The sequence below is a fragment of the Quercus robur genome, chromosome 11 (genome assembly GCF_932294415.1).
Source record: "Quercus robur chromosome 11, dhQueRobu3.1, whole genome shotgun sequence".
NCBI lineage: Eukaryota > Viridiplantae > Streptophyta > Magnoliopsida > Fagales > Fagaceae > Quercus > Quercus robur.
Genome location: NC_065544.1, coordinates 37,132,277 through 37,154,498, shown reverse-complemented (window position 1 = coordinate 37,154,498; position 22,222 = coordinate 37,132,277). Strand labels below are relative to the sequence as shown.

The window sequence follows — 22,222 nt, the reverse complement described above, 5'->3', positions numbered from 1 at the left end:
AAGTTAATCAAGTAGCTTATGAGTAATAAACAAGTTAAAGTTTGTTCTATAAGTAAATGAATCAAATTTGAACATATAATGTTATAAAAATAAAAAATAAAAAAACTTGAACATATACTCTTGTTTGGTATTGAACTTGAGCTCAACTTGTGTTCGATATAAATTTAAAGAAACAATCTTGAGTTTTCACTACTCAACCCAACTTAGCTCGTTTATAGTCTTTGACTTGTTTCATCTTGCTGAGAGTGTATATATATATATATATATATATATATATATTATATGGGCAAAAGCTTCTACACTAGATAAGGCACGATATGAACGCGTGATCAATTTTGAACATTTATTTGTATCATGTTGGCTTCTATACACTAGAGCATTGACCCAAGCCAAGCCATATTATGCATTAATTTAAACTATTTTTGTATGTAGTTTAATTATAATATAAATATCATCATCATCATCACTCCAAGATCTCTCTCTTTCTCTCTCTCTCCTTTCAAAAATTTTACTCTGTTCTCTACTTCATCTCATTTTTGTTACACCCATACCAGCTCATTAAGGATGTCAAAATATTTTCACTTAGTCGTATCTTAACCTGTTCCACTCGTGTCTAACAAGAGGTTTTTTCCACCACATCTCGCTGTCATCCCTATTTTGAAGGTTTAAAATGATCTTCTTGATTAGACCAATATTTTGCTAATATAGATGGATTATTTTTGTGATGATTGATATTTTAGTTTTAATTATATATATATATATTATAATATTTTTTGATAAATCAATTGATATATTTAATTTCTTCATATACTCGGTGACAATGACATATTGTAGATAATTATGATATATTGTTGTCATTGCTTTTCCCCCCAACATTGTGCTTCATGAAATCATATAATTTTTGATAACAGAAAAAAGTAAAAGAGTAATAATTTCACTTTTAGCAAAGAATTTCTTTTTTTCCTTTTTAGCACAAAAAATTGGTAATTTTTTTTTTCCCAATGCTTTTTGGCTATAGGGTGTTGCCCAAATCAAATTTATTTTCTTTATGCATGTATGCAGTAATAGCCCAAATGCATTAAAAAAAAAAAAAAAAAAACTATTTCCCGCTATGGAAATTGGTGGATTTCCAATGTGTTTTATGTTTACTTCCAGACATCAAAATTTTGAAAACTGTATTCCAAAACAAAGAAAATGGTTATTTAATTAAGAAAGTTCTGTCTTGATAATTAACTACGGCCATCCCAACCAACTCCTGTACTTATACGTGTTTACCATTCATTCTTATATCATAATAAAAACTTTTTATTTATTTATTTATTTATTTATTTTTTGATGTGTAATAAAAACCTATTAAGCGCAGCCTATCTTTGTAGGGTTAATTATGTACAAAATTCTATGATTATAGGGGAAGAAGTCTTAGTCCTTTAATTTATTAATTAAAGAATCAATAAGTCTACATACATAACTCCTAACCCTTTGTTTGGATAATACTTCTACCTCTCGGTCTCCAATGGGAGGAGATGGTGTTGGGAGTGGTCCCCAAGTCCCAAAGACTTTACCATATTAAAAAAAGAAAAAATATTTACTTATAAAAAGTTTACAATTGTTTTTTTTAATCACAACTATGACTATGAGTATGTTTGTTAATTGTTATGATAGATGTAAAATAAAAAACATTAGTAATTAGAACATATAAAAGTAAAAGTATTACCATTCACAACTTAAAAATTGTTGTATACTTAGGATTTTTCATAAAGAATATATATTCTTTCTATACAATTTTTTTTTTTTTTTTTAAAGATACCTTAGATATTCAACACCATCTGGGCCGCTGCATTGTTTCCGACTTTCCTTAAGTTCATTAAAAAAATGTTAGATTTGAATATTAAAGTAGTCTAGTTAATAGGTGTTTTAGGGCATTTGTTAATACACAATTTAAAAAAAGTTTTGATACTACTATCATAGAAAATATAAAAAACTGTCATTAAAATTAGATTTTTTTTTCTCGTAAAATATTTCTAAAAATATTTTCTAACCTAATGCTTTTAGGACATTGATTAACTTTTTTCATTAAAAATAGGTCTTTTAGGCAGTTAAGGTTTTTTTTTTTTTTTTTTTTAAGTGATGTCATGCTTATAAGTGAAAGTTAATTTTGTTAAAGTATAAACCAAAGTTTTTGTAAGGACACAAAATCTTTAACGGCCCAACGACGATGTTGGGCTCGCACACGGAAAGTCCCTCACAATAATATTTGTAGAGAGTGGGATTAAAAGGCCAGCGTTGGATCACAGGATGACATTTCGAGCCGGACTTTAGATGAACCAACATGAGATAAAGCTTTGGGCTGGATATTCAGGCCCTTCAATCTTGTATTTAGGAGGATCTGGCTCCTCGGATCGTGTCCGAGGAGCGATGGTGTTGTCCCCGGTTGCCCGTCGGCGGGTTTTTAGGTGGTGTCCGGCGTATATTCTCCAGACATTCTCTTTCATCAAGTCTTTTTCCAGAAGCTCCATGGGAGTCCTTTTCTTTGGTCACATAACATTCTCTTTTATACTAGCCTACGTTCGTTGTCCTTCGTCCACGTGTAGGGTCGATCTCTCCTGGACAGATATCTGTCCCATCAGTCTAGTCCAAAAATTGCTGGAGATGATCCATAAAGCCTAAGATCCCGGCTCTGTTAGGGGCAGTGTCATGTCAGGGAAGGGTATTAAAGACAACTTCCCCAGGATATTTTATGATCTTTCTAGCTTACTCGTGTTTCATTCCTATCCCTGAGATTTTGGGCCTGCCGAGGACGAAACCGTCCTCGGCTATGTCTTCGGGCTATTTTTATGTTTCCTAGTTTCAAGCTTGGGCCCTGGCCTCCTTCAGTTTAAGACCGGTGGGCTTCCCATAAGCGTGTGGGCCGGACCCATAAATTATTGGACCCCACATTAGCCCCTCAAAATCCTGCTGTCCAACATCATGGTAGGACAGGTGGATTTTGATGATGTCAAGCCCTTATTGCCGTTCACTTTCTTCGGATCTTGATCAACACTGGCGACTCTTCCCCTCCCCAAGGAACGCAACGGTCTACGAGCCGTTTTTCCTGGATTTGCGCACGTTGCCGTTATGCTGCGTGGTTATCTGCAGCGTGTCTTTAATGTCTTCCCATTTACGAGGCCTCCCAGATATAACGGTTACTGATGGTGTAGGAGAACGAAGCGGCGCGTTATACTCTGGATTCCCCTGGGGATCTGAGTGCGTTGCATACCCCCTTCTTCGTTCCCTATATAAAGAGAGAAGACTGAGGGTGACCCTCTCATATCTGAATCCCTCACGTTCTTCTCAGAATCCACTTCCTCCATCCGGTTACTCCCTATTCAATAATACTTCTCTCATAGTAATCCACCATGAACAAATCCTTCTTTTCCCAGAAATACCATGTCCTGACAAAACTTGAGATGGCTCGATCGGGGCAAGGATGGCGGAGGCTTAAGATTTGCCTCCCCATTCTTTTAGCCAAAATCCGAAGCAGGGACTCGTCACACCCCATTTCTGGTGTGACTGAGTCGAAAACTTCCCTTGTCATCTCCATCCGCTCTCTCATGAGCATACCTAATATGGCTCCCCTTCTCCCTCTTTTGCTCTTTTTACTTTCTTTTCATTGCTTCCCTCTTCTTCTCCTCCTTCCCGCTCATATCCTCCATCTTCTTTTTCCCTTGCATTCTTCAGTGACAAGAGCTTGCTGAAGTGCTTCCATGTCTTCTAATTCTTCTTCCTTCTCCTTCATTATTTTTGTATAAGGATCTTCTCCTGATATGAACAGTTCTGAGGCATAGATTTCAGAGAGACTTTGAAGGCGAGTTCAGAAGACACTTGATGGTTTACTTATTTGTGTTACGGATGTTGTTACTGTTTTAGCAGTTCATTTTTTTTTTTGTATAGGCTTGTTTAAGCCCTTCCTTGTATGTTGTAACAATTTTTCATATTAATAAAAGTGATTGTTACTCTATTTCGTATGTCTTGTTTATATATTTTAACAAATGTGAAAGCGCTGCTCGGCATAATAGTATAGCATTTGGATCAATAATAACTAAGGCCAAGGTAATCGTTCCTAAAAAGATGCCACGATAACTTTAACAAAATTACTATTCAACATAACAATCCGACCAGTGAGGAGTGAAACTTATCTTAAAATCAGCCGTGATGGGCATTAAATGCTCGATAAGGTGCAAGAAGTAGTTATCCGAGGACACGTTTCCCACCGGATGAATGGCCTCCTTAGGTTGGCGATCATTAGGTCGTTCTGCCATCTCCATGATACGCGAGCCTTAACCTTTTCCAGTATTTAAGCCAAGAAATTTCTTCATTCGGGCAGTTGACTTCCCAAGCAGCCTGAGTCCGAGGACTTTGCAAAACCTGGGTTTTGTTCAGGAAGTATGCGTTTTATCTTATGTACTTGATTTTTCCCCTTAGGTTTGAGTCCGAGACTTGGGTTTTTATCGGTACTGGGTTTTCCCTTTTAGCTTGGATCCGAGGACCATGCAAGCCTTAGGTTCTGTCCGGGACCAATGTCTGCATTAGTACTTGGTCTTCCCTTTCAGCTTGAGTCCGAGGACCATGCAAGCCTTAGGTTCTGTCCGAGACCGATGTCTGCATTAGTACTTGGTTTTTCCTTTTAGCTTGAGTCCGAGGACCATGCAAGCCTTAGGTTCTGTCCAAGACCAATGTCTGCACCAGTACTTGGTTTTCCCTTTTAGCTTGAGTCCGAGGACCATGCAAGCCTTAGGTTCTGTCCGAGACCAATGTCTGCATTAGTACTTGGTTTTCCCTTTTAGCTTGAGTCCGAGGACCATGCAAGCCTTAGGTTCTGTCCAAGACTTTGAGTTCAGATTTTCCCTTTCATTGAGCATTTCCCGAGGTGCCAAACAGGGTGTCTATGGGCCTTCACGCAAAGCGGGCCTGGGTCGCGAATTCAATGAGCCCGCGGATTAAGAGATATTTCTGCAACCTCTGGCCATGCAGTACTTCTCTGACGCCCCAAAGATCGAGGCGCGCCTTTACGAGGCTCCTTCAGTCTTTTGGCTGCAGTTGACGTTGGAAGTTGAGCCAAGACCACCTTGTCTGTAGCGCTCCTTGGGACGCCGCGTGAGTTGACTGCCACTATCTTGTCTTTTCAAATAAATAGGAGGGAGAGAGGGTTGCTTTATATATACACCCAGCCTTTTAGTTTTCTCCCGCATCACGCTTCCCATACCCGGAGCTCTCCTTTCTTGGCATAACATGTCGAAAGCGAGGGTTGGGAAGAAAGAACTTCCTCCGCCGCAGAGGCGTCGTGTCTTCATGAGGCTTATAACAGTAAGGTATGGGCACAGGAAGCACAAGTTCAGGAGAGTACTCCATCTCCACCGAGGGGGAAAGGAATCTTCCCCTCTTTTAGTCAAAATCCGAAGCAGGTTCTGTCCATGCCAAAGTTTTGGTGCGGCAGAAGAAGGGTTTTCCTCCATCAGCGCCTCTGCTTTGCGGTAGGCGTATATTTAGAGAAAGCCCCACCACCTCCAACTCCCTGCACCTTTTCTTCAACGGTGTCAGGTTCAAGTTGGGTCTTTTTGGCTGCCTGAGTTATGGGCAGGTAAGGGTGCGGGGGAAGAATAAGGTCTCGGAGCTGTAGCCAACCTTTCCTCCGACATACCTCCTCGGCTTTCTCCAGCTTTCTTGTATTTTTCTTTTTTCTTTCTTGTATTTTTCTTTTTCTTGCTTATGTAGTAAGCTCTGACGTAGGCTGACTCCAGCTTTTCGTTTGTACACTGTACTATTTCTTCATCGTAATAAAAATGGAAATTGATTTACATGTTTTAAGCGTTGATTTAGTGGGCCACACAACTTTGTGAACGAATGTGCTCTATGTATGTGTTGCTTTGAGAATATTTGTGATAAAGCTACTTTGAAGCATAATCTAATCAACTCTCATCTGACAGCACTATCAGGCATTATATCGATAACTTGTAATAAATCAAACTTAAGAAACTAACTGGGATATCAGTTGGATATTTTGTGATAAGCGCGTGAATATCGTCCAAGGCTGATGATTTATAAATATTCCATCCGAGCAATCGACTGGGAGTTAGGGAACTCCGATGGCGCCTTTGTGTACTTGGTTTCCCCATAGGCTTGAGTCCGAGGACCATGCCAGGCCTTGGTTCTGTCCAAAACTTGTATGATTCCTTCTAAGTAGTTGGTTTCCCCAGAGGCTTGGGTCCGGGGACCATGCAAGGCCTTGGTTCTGTCCAAAACTTGTATGCTTCCTTTTAAGTAGTTGGTTTCCCCAGAGGCTTGGGTCCGAGGACCATGCAAGGCCTTGGTTCTGTCCAAAACTTGTATGCTTCCTTTTAAGTAGTTGGTTTCCCCAGAGGCTTGGGTCCGAGGACCATGCAAGGCCTTGGTTCTGTCCAAAACTTGTATGCTTCCTTTTAAGTAGTTGGTTTCCCCAGAGGCTTGGGTCCGAGAACCATGCAAGGCCTTGGTTCTGTCCAAAACTTGTATGCTTCCTTTTAAGTAGTTGGTTTCCCCAGAGGCTTGGGTCCGAGGACCATGCAAGACCTTGGTTCTGTCCATTACTTGTTGGAGATCAGCCCCTAGACCATGGCGGGGGGGATTTGGCCTGAAGCCGGAAGCCCCTAGAGCTGTCCGCGCTGTTGACACTGCAGGGCGTAGCCCCTAGCAAAAACTCGGGTCGGAGCAACGACGGCATGTCGCCGGAGATGGAGGGAATCCCACAAACCTTAACTGGCTAGAGAGTTGACTCAAACACCTCCTACGCCAACGCGCAAGCCTTCCCACAGACGGCGCCAATTGTAAGGACACAAAATCTTTAACGGCCCAACGACGATGTTGGGCTCGCACACGGAAAGTCCCTCACAATAATATTTGTAGAGAGTGGGATTAAAAGGCCAGCGTTGGATCACAGGATGACATTTCGGGCCGGACTTTAGATGAACCAACATGAGATAAAGCTTTGGGCTGGATATTCAGGCCCTTCAATCTTGTATTTAGGAGGATCTGGCTCCTCGGATCGTGTCCGAGGAGCGATGGTGTTGTCCCCGGTTGCCCGTCGGCGGGTTTTTAGGTGGTGTCCGGCGTATATTCTCCAGACATTCTCTTTCATCAAGTCTTTTTCCAGAAGCTCCATGGGAGTCCTTTTCTTTGGTCACATAACATTCTCTTTTATACTAGCCTACGTTCGTTGTCCTTCGTCCACGTGTAGGGTCGATCTCTCCTGGACAGATATCTGTCCCATCAGTCTAGTCCAAAAATTGCTGGAGATGATCCATAAAGCCTAAGATCCCGGCTCTGTTAGGGGCAGTGTCATGTCAAGGAAGGGTATTAAAGACAACTTCCCCAGGATATTTTCTGATCTTTCTAGCTTACTCGTGTTTCATTCCTATCCCTGAGATTTTGGGCCCGCCGAGGACGAAACCGTCATCGGCTATGTCTTCGGGCTATTTTTATGTTTCCTAGTTTCGAGCTTGGGCCCTGGCCTCCTTCAGTTTAAGACCGGTGGGCTTCCCATAAGCGTGTGGGCCGGACCCATAAATTATTGGACCCCACAGTTTTGTTTTTAAATATATTTTTGAGCAAATTAATGTGATTTTTTTTTTCAAAAAATTTTAAGTCCCATTTGTAATTAAAAAAAAATGAAAAAGTTTTTCTACAAATTTGGTTGTAACCTATTTTTTTTTTAATAAAAAAATTGCATTAATTTGCTTAAAAATATATTTAAAAACACAACTTCTAATTTCTTTAATTTGAGAAAAAACGAAGAGTAAGAGTGTGTGTATGTTCTGTATTCGTTCATTGAAAGAACTCAAGTATCTACATTGATTGCCATAACTTAGAATTTGAGTATTGGAGACTTGAGTTCTTGCATTGAACTCCAATCTCAAAAACTCTAAATGCTATTTAATTAATATCTTTAGGTTTGGTGATAATAAAATCAGGCCAAAAAAAAAAAAAAAAACCCACGTTATTACTACCGTCATGCTTTTGCTACCGTGATTAATCAAATTTGTGGTGCACGCACTTTTGACAAGAAAGAATGCTTGCAAGCTTCAGTTTGCTTTTAGTTTTACCCAGCTTTAAGCACTGTGTTGCATGACTGCTTGACTTTATTTAGTCCAATCTTTCTTTAATGCAGTGTCATTGGATTAGACTAACTCGGATATAATAAACCCTACAATCTTTCCAAAGCTAAAGTTAATGTGAAAGTAGGTATAACCACATATAAAGTTCACATATTATCAAAAAAAAAAAAAAAAAAGTTAACATTCTCTTATCTTTTCTCCATATATATTGCGTGGTGGTAGAGATTCATGATGCTCATCTTAGTGGATTCTTAATGGAAAATGCATTACCCATTCACCCTTTTGCTTATTCTCTTTGCTTTATTTTTTTCCTTTATCTTTTTTTTTTTTTTTTAGCAACAACAAAAAAAAAAAGTTCACTCAGCTTTTTTCACGTGTTATATGCTAATACTATTTTCACAAAATCGAAGAAAATACATAATGAATATAATTATTGAAACGTGATTTTCTCCACATTCACATGGCTTTGAGATATGAGAGTGGGAATATGTCTTAGGAGTTTCTTTTACTAGAGCAAATTTTGTCACTATTATAGAACACAACCATGCTTATGAATAATTTATATTGAATAAGCTTTTCGCGTGTTGAAATTATTTTGATAATAACTATTTTACTCAAATAATTATATTTATTTTGTCATATATATACCGAAATAATAAAAGGTATGTTTAAAGAATTTTTCATAGTATGGTCTCACAAGAATAATAAGTTTTTTTTTTTTTTTTTTTTGAAAGTTTAATCTAAACACAATTTTTTGTTTGTAAATTTTACTAGATAGCAATAGTTATTGCTAAACACACATATCTAAATTACGCAATGTGTACTAGGAAGTTATTATGTCAATTAAATTTTTGATCAAGTGATTACTCTAGAAAAAAGAAGAAGAAGAATTATTGTGGGCATTAAGGGTGAACAAGATTTTCTCAAAAAATAATTATCTCATTAAATAATTCACATTAAAAAAAAAATGGTGGCAGTCTAAAGAGGTAACATATTTTAAACTTTTCTTTTGTAACGCGTTTCAATTATTCATTGTAATAGTGTAAAAATATCAATAAGTTTAATAACATAGCCAATATTTTAAAAAATTCATAATTATTGGAATGATAAATTGTGATGTTTGTACAATAAAAATGATGTTTGTGATGATTCTTATAAAAATGATATTGCCATAATTATATACTTTTACTCCAACAAATTATAAAAAAGTGTAATTTTTTTTATTATATTTTTTCTTTTTTGATTTGTAGGTGTGGTCACTATTCCGACCCATTCAAACCCGAATTTGATATGGTATGGAACCACTCAAGTAATAGTAGGACTTGCCACTACTCAAACCTACAACCTTAAATTTGTATGGTGATAAGTCACAAAAACTTCCTATCATTAAGTGACATTTTTAGGTTGTGAATTATAAAATTTGTTATATCTATAGCATTAATATAAAAAATCTTATATAAAATCTCATAAGCAATGACATTTTACCTAAGAAACGGAAAGTCTTCCCACTAAACAAAGGCAAAGAGAGAGACTTTGTTTCTGATTTCATTTGATAGGCACTAAACCTTCAAAAGTTGAAAAGGCAAGAGGTGGGATTTTGAATATGGGAGACAAAATCTTTGATTTTTTGGGAAGATTGTCTTTGGTCTTTTATTTTTATTTTTTGGTTCTCTACTTTAAAAGGTTGGAAGAGTATTGAGGGCAGAAGATGCATGCTATTGCTAGTGACGATCATGATTCATGAGAGATGGTGTGTTTTTTCAAAGGAAAACAGCTTGCTCCCAAAGACCAAAGCTCATGAGGTCAGTCTGCCCCCACTCCAATAATTGCAGAATAATAATATGATGGGGTTTTCTTTTTATAAATGTTGTTTTAATTTATTTTCTTACAAAAAAGCTTTGGTGATCTGAAGACCCTCTTTTTTGACCTGGTCACATCTCTTTTTCCTATCATTGTTATTGGTTCATTAATGAAATCACATGAAATCAATTTGCACCAAAACCTTCAAGTAAAATTTCTTCTATCTTTTTCTTGCTCACAGCTGTAAAGCTTTGAAGGACAACAAAGAAGAGGACCATATGGGACCATAGGCCTTTCTCTCTCTCTAGTGTCTCTTACACAGTCTTATTTTTCAGAAGGGTGTGTTTGTTTGTAGAAGATGGAAATAACATCAATGGGCATTTAAAGTAAGAACATACAATTGTGTTACTTTATAGACCCTGCCATCTTCAGCTCTTGGGCAATCAATTGTCCTTTTGACTGGAAGCCATTTCAAAATGTTATGATCCCAAACTTTCAATATTATGTCCTCCAAAAATGAACTTTGACATGGGAAGTACACCCCAGTGAAAAAAAAAATATTGCTTTCTTGTATCTTAAAATAATACTCTAATGCACTCTATGATCTTAAAGTATGGCTTATGAAGAGAGAGTGACGTTTTAGGATTTTCAATCTCACTCTAGACCAAGACAAAATCATAAGTTGTCTACATCAATGACTCATAAAAGAAAGCAATACTGGATAATCGATTGAATGGTACATAATTAATTCATATGTAAGATACCTAAAGGTAAAACATATTAACCATATGAAACTAATTTTCCCATTAAAACTTGCTGTTTAGCACACACTGCATATCATTTTATGAAAATCCAGGGGACATTATTTAAAAATCTTGGAAAATGACATCCTAAAATCTGAATCAATGTTCTAGAGACATCGAAGTGATTGGAGGTACGAATTGGTATATATGACTGGCTATGGTGTAATAGCTCTTTACATGATTGGCCCTTAGGTTGTAGGGGGCCTTTATTTCCTCAAACAAGAAGGGACTCAAAGGAAGGTCATTGAATGTATTATGTCTCCTTTTGAAGATATATGCTTATAAATGCCCAAAGTTATATTGAAGATTATAGTACTCTCTTTGATGTGGACTTGGATTAAGAGTTACAAGTCTCATTCACTCATCTACTTTCCCATTAATACACCCATCACCCTAGGGCTAAAGAGTGAATTTGATTGTAAGTTCATTAATAAGTGTCTAATCTATCTTGAGGATCTAAACTTCAGACTATAATGGGCTAAAAGCCAACATGGAAAAAGGAAGCATAAAATGAAATATGGAAACACTATAATGTTGGGAACTATAGGCAACAAAATGAGGCCAAGTGTTGAGATTACTCAACTCTCAAAATGAACTTAACAGATTCAAGAAAGTTTAAAACATGTTCTAATTTAAACGCGACCACATTTATCCTACATTTTATGGGAACACCAAGCATATCCATCATCCTAATGGAAGTATTTTAATGTCGTTGTTATCATCGTTAACTTGTGCTTTTCATATTAAAGTAGTATTAAGTTAGGCTGCATAGTAGTGGAGTCACACACAAGGGTGGGGGGCCAAGGCCCCCCAAAATTTAAAAAAATTATTTTATAGTATGCATTTTATTTACATTTTAAAAAATGTAGCATGTAAAAATTGAAGTTGGCCCCTCCAAATTTTGAGTTGTTTCGATAGTACTCTTAAAAGTAAGAAAAATTATATTAAAATCATATAATTTAAGAGGTTTAACAAATTAAATTATGTATAAAATGATAAATTTTTGTACATGTCTAATAGAAGAAATACATAACTTTAATATACTCATTAAAATTTAGAAGATGATGAATTCTCTTAGTAAATTAATTTGTATATATATGTGTGTAGAAGTTTGTCTTAACTCTTAATTAATATATTGGTATCACAACTTGGCTTCCTCAAATTAAAATTTCTAGCTCCGCTCCTAGTTGCACCAAACACATATCCTCTTTATTGAAGTGAGCCAATCTGCCTTGAGCATAAAAACTGGTTTGTATTCAAACGGTTTATATGTTTGAGAATCATAGTTGATACTTGATAAGAGTATTACTGAAATTGACCCCGACTAATCCCTCTTTTTTTTTTTTTTTTTTTTCATGGTGAAACTACTAACTAAAACAAGTAAAATGTTTTTCTCTGAAACATATGTGGGGAAACGTTGGATGTTTCTACTTGATGGAAGTTTCTACCATTATTACATTACATGTTAATATTTAGGACTCAAAAACTCTAAAAACCAATCCAATATGATATATGATATATCCAATAGGGTCCCAGAAGGCAAAGGGACGTTGAAGAAAATCAGAATGGAGGCCCCAAACGACTGTCAACTTGCCTGCATTGCACATCCAATGCGTGAATCGAATTATTGTCCCAAACTTCTTTTCATATTGTCTGGTGAACAGTTAATATTGATACTACACAATCGGCATCCAATGTGATAGGAATGGATCTTATTCAAGGTGGTCACAACTCATGTATTGCCAAAAACCTAAACCGTTTAGCCACCATGACATACTGAAGAATTGTCTTCAACTTGTACAATCAAATTCATCATCAACAAGATGCATGTATATATATATATATGCTATAGATCTCGTATATCTTAGGTGTCATCTTGGGAAAATTTTGACATGTATGTGGTCCAAACTCAATTATGCTGTTCGAATGTTGAAATCTTGGATTTGTGCTAAAGGGATTTAAAAAAAAAAAAAAATTTGAGCAAAAGTACTAGGTTGCTAAAGCTTTGCCAATAATTCATTTCAAACCAAGCACAAGTTGACCTAGTACTTTAGCATAATTATTCAAATTGTTGCGAGCTTGGCAATACTCATTCTTCATATTCACGATCGATCAAAGCTTGACTCTCTCTCTCTCTCTCTCTCTCTCTCTCTCTTTTTTATGTACAATTTTTTGAAATTTCATACTAAAAAAAAATCCTCATTAAAAATAAAAAACCTCAAACTTTCTTGTCATCTTGCATGTTGAGGAAAAGAAAAAAAGAAAAAAAATCTCAGAGAGAAAGTATCCCCCCCCCCCAAAAAAAAAAAAAAATCAATTCAAAAACCACAAAATTTAACTATCATATTTATACAAACTTCAAGTAGAGTGCCATTTTATAAAAAATCATTTGGACATCATTTTGTAGAATCTAAAAAATAAGTGGGTATAATTTACATTATATTTCGAGGAGAACGTCTATAAACACACAAAAGTGGGAAAAAAAAAAATTCATATCCGTTGATGTGACAAATTATTGCCAAAGATTATATATATAACATTATTTTAAGGAAATAAGCTATATGAATATGCCTATATGAAACCAAAACTTGCATGCTCATGAGCCTAACCCCGTGAAGCCCAGTGTTGACTGAACCATTGACCTGCAATTAATTAGGTGCCCAGCAAAAGAATTGAAGTATGTTCGATGTAACTCTTTTATTTCTTATCAAGTTATTAAGAGCTTACGAACCACCTCCCAGACTTGTTGCCAATAGAGGAAAAGCTGATTGGTGAGGATGAGTTGTCTAAAGTCTAAACTGATAAGCATTGTTGATAGCAAACAAAATAGTAAATGAACTTAGCTCAAGCTGTTTATGACATCTGGGTTTGTGTACCTAACTTGAATGACATTGTCCTCAAAATCAATAAATATGCAAGTCAATTAAACCATTAATTCAAAATCTTCGACTGGGACCTCAAATTATTTTCTTGCTTGAGCCCAACTGGCTGCCCCACAATGTCAAATGTAATGTCAAATATGTAGAAAGGAAAATGTCATCCAAGTAGCATTCAATGTATTCAGAATTTACTCTTTTATCAAGTGGCCAAGCCAGTGCTATGTTTGTGGTCCTTGATTTGTAAAGCAGATAAATACTTAGCGATGCAAAAACTGTTGATGTGATTTGTTGTGATCTATATATAATAATGGTAATACAAATTAGGAAAATGTTTGGAGAGGAACTATTCAAACGCTTCTTTTATCTTTATATTGAATTTGAATTTTGAAAATTTAACTATTAGATTTAATGTTTTTATTATATTATCTATACTTGTAAAATTTTCAAAAAGATTAAAGATCAATAGTTATGTCATTAATCAAATATTTAAATTTTAAGTTTTTATGATATAAGTGTATGTATAAAAAATAAGTTTATTGATCGAATAGTTTAACATTCTATTTGAACAAAATTTGACATGCGTATTAAAAATATACAGAAAATGCAATTCAACCGTTAGATTTTCAAGATTCATGTCAAATAAAAAGATATAAAAATAATTTTAAAGAATTTTTTTTCCAAATTAGTTTTGGGAGAAACCTTGTCCTAAAAATCAACTAATCTAAAAGTGATATTATATTGAATTAAAAATTACATTACGAAAAATGTTACATTTTTTTTTAGTAAACTTTCTTTTCCCTTTGATTAAGGGGTGAAATTGATTTCTAAGCTTGGTAGGTTGCTTTCAGGCCTCAACAGCCCCTTTTAGAGGGTCAGGAAAAAAACAAAGGGCAATAGCAGCTTTAGATGTTTTGAGGGTCAGACATGGCATGTATGTCCCAACCCAAGGCTTAGCTGCCAAACTGCAGGTATGTCTAGTTTCGCAGACAAAGATTTGGGTATCTTTTGACAGGCTAAAATAAACCAACCCCTATCATCAACAACTATTAGAATTTTAAACAGTGTGTTGAGTTGAAGTGTTAGGTGACAAGTAAAACGTTTCTCAAAAAAAAAAAGGTGACAAGTAAAACAAAAGGCCACATTTGTTCAAAGTTACCCGGTTCAATAACACCTACAAGACATCAAGAGTGTGTTTGGTATGATTTTATAAATTCAGTTTTTAGTTTTTAGTTTTTTTTAACTTTTATATATAATTTTTTAAAACCTTATTTTTTCTCTGTAGTTTCTCACATTTTCAAATTATTTTTAAGGTACAAGTATACTTTAGCACATTTTCAGTAAAAAGTTTTCAATTTCAACTAAATAAACTATTCTTAAAAGGACTCTAAATATGATAAGTTTTCAATTTCAACTAAATAAATTGTTTCTAAAAAGATCCTAAATATGATAAATAATTCATTTCGGGTTCACAATAATACTTTTGAGCTCGGTATATTTGTTGTCATAGTATGATATACTGCATAATTATGTACAAGTTTTTACCTTCTATTATGTGACTCAAGATCTATAATAGGTTCTAGACATTTACCATAATCGTTATCTTGTCAAAATCTACAAAAATTGACCTCAATGCTAGGACATGAAATTCACTTTCTTGTGAATTGTGATTGCAAGGGCCTACACAGTAAGGACAGCAAACCGATAAGGATGTAGAGGCCAAAAACAAGGTGTTAGTCTATTAGTCCAAAGAGATAGAGGGAGCAGTATCACGATCAGAATTGCATGTAGAGGATGTAGATGATGGTGACATGTTTTCAAATCTCATCTCATAGGATTTCAAAATTAAGTGATAACATCAGGGAAACCATAGAATCGTAGAGTTTGTTCTTTTTTTAACCTTTGCTTGTTCTGGCTCTAGACCACTTCCTTTTTTTTGAGAAGCTCTAGACCACTTCCTGGCCTAGAATGGAGATAAATTGGTATTTGGCCCACATATTCTCTTATTAGGAACAGAACCCGTGACTTTTTCCTATAGTACACACGCAGGTGAACATGTTGCAACACAGCTAGAATTTGTAACTTATAGTGCTGTTATTTCAATTGAAATATAAAACAATTGAAACTGGAATTGAAAACCCCGCAGCAATTGGTGGAATAAATCTAACATAGGAATAGCATTTCCGCCAACGTGTTGTTAAACTAATATGGTGGTGTGAAATGGCTCAAATTACCTAATGAAAGCTTTGATAATTTAAGCGTTAGCATAGTATGATAATGAAGGGTGTTTAATTTGTATGTTGTGGAGGTGGGAAAATTGAATTAGGACAGTAAATGAGCTGAGTCGAGTCGAGTGTTAAAAGTTCAGACATGATCATTTAGTTTTATTTCAAATACAAGTCAAACTAGAGTTCATCACCAAATAAGATTACATATTTAAGCTTGATTCATTTTCTAGTCAAATAAACTTGAACTTGTTTATGAATTACTTGATTAACTTATTTTTTTTTCCATTTATCTATATCTATATAATATTCAAAAGCTTAATTGAAACATTTATTGTTACTATGCTCCTACTGAGCCACATCAGCATAGTATTTTATTCAATTTGGTCTATTTTGGTACATTTTGGTCCATGTTGTCCACCACGGTCTAGTTTGGTTTATTTGATTCAATTCGGTCTATATTGATCAAATTTTTCCATGGATCACTTAGCGACTATGACTAGTATAAAACTATGACTAGAATTTTTTTACTTGTTCATAAATCTATAAAAATTTTATTACAAGTTGACTATTTATATTATCAATAAACTACAAATAAAAAATTGATATAATATAAACCTATTTACAAACTTATATAATCCAATTTCAGGTCTATACATATAAGCATATTTTTAGACATATATAACTATAAAAATATAACATTATATATAGTTAAATTGAGTATTATATTCACAAACGTATTACTATGTTTGAGCTTTACTTGTATAATAGACTAGCCTAAACTTGGATTTGAGTTTGGATTTTTTTGATAAACAAATTAACGTAAATAAGTCTTTTTCAGAGCTGAATTGTCTAAAAATGATATCCTTCCCTATTGAAAATTATTAATTTGTTTGGAAACACCAAATAAGTGGACGTTTGAAAACGAGTTCCAAGGTATGCTTTTCCTGATAACCAAGCACACTGCTTGATTTCTTATTTGGGCATTAAAGCAGTTGCAACTCAAGTCCATTCAACCAGGCTTGACCACCTAAAGTAACCTGAAATCAGATCAAGAGATTCGGTCCAAATCCAAGTCTAAATAGATTGGAAATATTAACTAAATGCTATGATTTTGTCCTGATTTTTCAACCAGATTTCCGAGGAATCATCTGAAATTTCACACAAACTAGCAGCATGTACACTAACAGACTAACAGTGATCTTCATTCCAAATTTTAAATAATATCCTCCAAGACAAAGGACATCCTAGAGCAAACAAATATCATATACTTATATAGTTGGCTCTATCAGAGCCCATATTCATTGAACTATTGCATGATAGAGCTTTCAACTTAAAATATCCCTACCCAGTTTATCCATATGATATTTTCTAAGTCGCTAAAAAAATGGAAAAAAAATATACCCACACAAAAAAACAAAGTGAACAAGGGGAACTTGATGGTCTATTTGAATTAAGAGAGAGTGGAAGAGAGTAAAGTAGAATTGCCTGAAAATTAGAATTTTTTGACCAACTTTACTCTATTCCCCTCCTCTCCCCTCAAACCAAACTCCCCTCAGCCATTAGCACTGAAAAATATTCTACAATGTTTAGTTACCAACATTATGATCATTTTGGCCCTAACAGTTCTAAGAGCAACCAATGCAAGTGATCAGCAAAGTAAAATGCATTATGCAAGTGATAAAACGAGTACAAACTGGGGAAGTGACAGTATCTTACAATAAGCACAAGTATACATGTTAAGTAATATGCAGTGCAGTACAAGCTAAATGCCATGACCACTAGTAAGCAGAGTGTACAGGTTTTGCTTGTAGGTAATGTCTCATGACATGACAGGTTCACAAAGAAAATATAGGAAAATTTCTCCAGAGATCCAAGGACATACATTGCTTTAAACAGATTAGCAAAGGTTTCTGTTTTGGAGGGGAGTAACTAGCACAGCACAAGTTAACATGAAAAATGGAAGATGTAGTTAGTACAGCACATGACCAAGTCCCAAAAACCTAATGAAATTCAATTGATCTCCTAGAACCTAAAAGGAACAATTGATTCATCTTCTTTTTACAAACAGCATCATCCTCCTCGCAAATGAGCACCTAGTTCACCAAACTGATCATCAGCTTCTACAGTATCATCTGACAGGCGAACTGCATCCAGCTTTTGTTTGAGGATTTCTATGGCATTGAGTACCAACTGAGAAGCTTTGATTGCACCAGTAGATTCTACAGTGAATATAAAACTGTCTTCTTTGGCTTCAATCTCCACAAGCCCTGACTTCCCCATAGCATCTGCTTTCTTGATCACTTCATCATCATAAGTGTATAACTCAGGTTCAACCACTACTACCTAATAAAAAAGAACAATATAAACTTAGTCATGCAACAATGACAAACAATGCAATCAAAGAAAGGATCACGCAATGTAGTACACATCTGACTGAACTTAGACCAATGCACAAAGTTCTCACTATTAAAATGAACCCTTTCATGCACATTTGCAGGGGCATCATCACTAGGAATGCAAAATCAGATTAAATAATCCATTAGTGCGTCAGCAACCTAAAGAGCACTACCACTCTCATATAAGAATTCTACTCAATAAACATATATTATAATGAAATAACTAAGACTTCAGTATTGTCAGTCATCTTCAACTAAAGATGGAAAATCACTTAAATTAAAGAAAGAAGTCAAAAGCTGTTAAACAGCAAGGTGAAAAGCTTGAAGAAGACAAGTGAACAAGTTACACAAGACGTAGTTACTCTATACAACAATTTGTTCACTGGGCTTGTTCCATCACAAGTCTCGCTGCTGTTGAGCTACAAAGCATTCTCAGTTATAAATAGTAGCAGTTCTGTATCTTGAATCCTTGATTGTTAGATTAGTGGCCATGTGCTTTTGTCTTATTGCTCAGGAGGTTAGTGGGGAGTTAGCTACAAGATCGAAAGTCTGTTATCACTGTAGCCAATAAATGGCTACCTATTACCACACCACCCCTCACCACCTTCAGTGAGCAAGTTTTCGGCTGATCACCGGCTCCCACACCTTTTGTAGCTGTTGTTGGAGGCCAGTTTGGGTTGGTTTCTGTCAGTGGTGTTGGTGTGTTCGGTTTCTTGTACAACCCTACAGAGCTTCATTGTATTAATTAATTGATCAAAGAATCAAGTAAACTTTCACAGTTTTTCCTACATTTTCATTTCCCAAATAGCTCTTGTTTGATTTTACTTTTAATACAAGCATGGCACCAAACCAGGAAAAATTGCGTTTGATAGCAGCCCCAAGCAGGAAGCTCAAAAGTCTTATCCAAAAGTCTATAGTCAAGAACAATACTTGTCCATATCCCCAAAAGAAGAAACACTTCAACATATGTTCATTTTAAGAAAGAAATAACAAGAGAAGAGTCTATGGAGGAAGAAACAGAGAAGATATCAACGAACCAGCTAGCAATTAAGAGAGAGAGGGAGAGAGAAAGGACAAAGGTATTTTATTTAACACTGAAGTTTGAGACTTTCATTATTAGCCTAATCTGAGCCATCCTATCAACTTATTTGCCAGCCCTAGACACACCAGAAGACATCTCACCTAATACCTATTCATGTTAGGACCTGAATTACAATAGATGACCACACAAAAATCCTTATGAGATATGGATTCTAATACATATGAACAATCCCAAACAATAGTTCCGTCACATTATATAAGTAAAAGACTGGAAAATATTCCAAATCTTTTAAACCTAGGACTGTCCATTTAAAATAAACTTTTTTTTCTTTTAAATTTCCATCTCTTTTGGCAAAAGTGTGCTTTGTTGCAGCATTGATATGTCAAAAAAAAGCTGTAACAAGTCACCAATTATATCATTAAAATGGAAAAGAAAAAGACACCCAATTCTGCTGTCCAGCAATTCTAAACATTGTACATACCAGGAATGAGAATTTTTCGAAAACTCTCTCTCCTTCTCTCTCCATAGTCAAAATTCTTATACCCCCAGTAGTTAGATATTGCTTCTTACAAAGTTCTCATACTCATGGATTATTAAGTCCAATTACATCAATATTTAATATTTCCTACACTATGATCTAGAGACCCAATGATAATAGGAAATAAATCATTGAAAAACACACACACACAAGCAACACACAACCTAATGAAGTTGTCAAGCACAACATGCAGCAACACAAGAAAAAAGTCAGGAAAGAGTTCCAGATGCCACAATAACTACTGCAGACCTTTAACAGACAACATTGAGATATCCCTAACCAAGCTGAAATTTGAGGATTGTGAAAATTCAGTACTAAAAAGGAGAAACCATTGGTCCAAACAACAGAGCACATCCACAAAATTTACCCATTTCAGCCTTTTCAGTGAACAATAATATAACCAAAGGCTTCTAATGTTATCTAACCAAGTAACCATTAATATTGCTTTGGCCGCACAAACATGAGCCAATAAAGAACATTGTTGCTACCTTTTTCCCTATGAGCAGAAAAATTATAAGAGGTCCATACAGGAGAGTGAAACTATACTGTTTTTATTGGTAAGTAACACAAGGATGCCTAGACCAACAAACTTCAGCCTCCACCTTATTTCTATCAAGGAAGAAGGTTGCATTTGAGCTAAAACTTGTTGGCAATAAATTAAAATAAAATAAAAGTGAATCATAGCATCCTCAAAGCGTAATCCCTCTAAGGAAATAAACTTAAAGAACAAGTCAAGTACACAACCCACATTTCAAAGCTTCAAGCATATTACTAGACACAAAGAGGCATAAGAAACATAAGATTGAGCAAATATATTTTATTCTAAAAAATAACACTACTACACTGGATAAAAAAATAGAACCTGTTGGGTAACGGGATCTATGTCAAAAACTTTGGTAGGACTACTGTCAATCCAGGTTCTTTTCTCCTCGAGTGACAAAGTTTCCATCAAGTCTTCATTGATTCTAATCGTTGGCTCGTACATAAATGTGACAGTAGCTGCAGGTGACCATTTTGCGTGATCTTTACCAATCCCTTTTCTGGCTATAGCCCTCAGCCTCAGTTCTTGTCCACGACGTAACTTCACAATGATAATTCCCCTAAATGCAATACAAACCAAGTCAAATATAACAATCTCAAAATAGAGTTACTAAATGTTACCCAAACCCTCTTTTTTCCAGGCTATGAGCAAAATATATGAAACTAAGCTAAGCACAGGCACATGCAGAGTTTCATAGACATAAAAGAACATCAATAAATCATAATATGGTTTCATTTTGGCCAGACAACCAACTGGGGCTTTATTTCAAAACCATTTTCACAAATTTCTAAATCCGAAACAAACAAATTTCAAACCCAATCAACTAAACAACCAAATGGGTCTTCATTAAATCTCTAAACCCTGAAAAACTCAAAGAGAAACAAACAAAGTTCGTATTTTTTTGGGGCTAAAAAGGGTACCTTTGCTCGCCAGGGTCATTGGGATCAGAGAACTCAACAGGAACGACGGTGTGGTCGGAGCTGTAAAGGTCTTTGCTGGTAACATCGAGGGTTTGGTCAGTGAGGCACTTTGCACGGAGGTGAAACTCGACGGAGCAGAACTCGCACTGGCCGTCACCGTCGCAAGCGTCACAGTCACGCGAGAAGCGCATGCTCATGGCTCGGTCACTGGTGAGTGGGATGAGACCGAGTCGGTGAGCGATGAACTCGTCGTTGAGGACAGAGGAGTTGACCTCGATTTCGACGAGGTCGATGGCGACGGTCGGGACCTCCGCGATCATCACGCGCCGAAGCGCGTTGGCCACACTCGCGTCCGTCTCTCGTAGCTCGAACTTGACCATGTCGTCCTTCATTTCCCTGATCTTCACCTTCGGGAATCGCTGGTACGACATTCCTCCGTCCATGATGTTTCTGTCTCCGAGGTTTCTCTCTCTCTCAAACTATAAAGTGATAAAACCCAAAATTTGGGGTTTTTGTTTTTCAGCTTCTTCTTTTCAGTACTCTCTCTCTCTCTCTCGCAGTATCTAGTGGGCTTGGTTGCTCCGTTTTATTATTCAAATTCTTTTAGTAGTTCTTCTGGCCCAAAAGAAAAAAAGAAAAAAAAAATAAACCCAATAAAGGTGTAAAAATTAAACTTTATAATTCAAAAACAAGACAACTACTTATCCTATAGTATGCAAAAATTCTTTATTTGTAATTTTAGGATAATTGAATTACACAATAATTGTAAATTATATAAGCAAGTTATTTTAGAAATGTAACTTCAAAAAAAAGTTATTTTGGAAATGTAGATTTGTGGTTTTATTCAATTTTACAAACAAACGTATAAATAAGAATAGTTATTTCATTACAAATACATATTCTATTTCTAATAATATAGATTACCATTTTTAACATAATTATCATTCAGTTA

General features: G+C 35.6%; 1 protein-coding gene across 1 annotated transcript; it reads right to left on the bottom strand.

Moving 5' to 3' along the window:
* Positions 1 to 17,545: 17,545 nt before the first annotated feature.
* Positions 17,546 to 21,823, bottom strand: LOC126705676 (DNA-directed RNA polymerases II, IV and V subunit 3-like). The gene is made up of 3 exons (XM_050404797.1): positions 21,271 to 21,823; positions 20,672 to 20,909; positions 17,546 to 18,176 (listed from the first exon to the last, which is right to left on the bottom strand). Exons 1-3 carry the CDS (start codon positions 21,711 to 21,713, stop codon positions 17,904 to 17,906), a joined length of 954 nt encoding a protein of 317 aa, XP_050260754.1. The 5' UTR covers positions 21,714 to 21,823; the 3' UTR covers positions 17,546 to 17,903.
* Between the last annotated feature and the right edge of the window lie 399 nt (positions 21,824 to 22,222).

Bases quoted from the DNA above. Each gene is read 5' to 3' on its own strand.
- LOC126705676 (XM_050404797.1), bottom strand. From the start codon at position 21,713: ATGGACGGAGGAATGTCGTACCAGCGATTCCCGAAGGTGAAGATCAGG. The intron at 20,910-21,270 runs GTACCCTTTTTA...TATTGCATTTAG, and splicing joins AATGACCCTGGCGAGCAAAG to GGGAATTATCATTGTGAAGT. The intron at 18,177-20,671 runs GTTCTATTTTTT...CTTTTTTATTAG, and splicing joins TAGATCCCGTTACCCAACAG to GTAGTAGTGGTTGAACCTGA.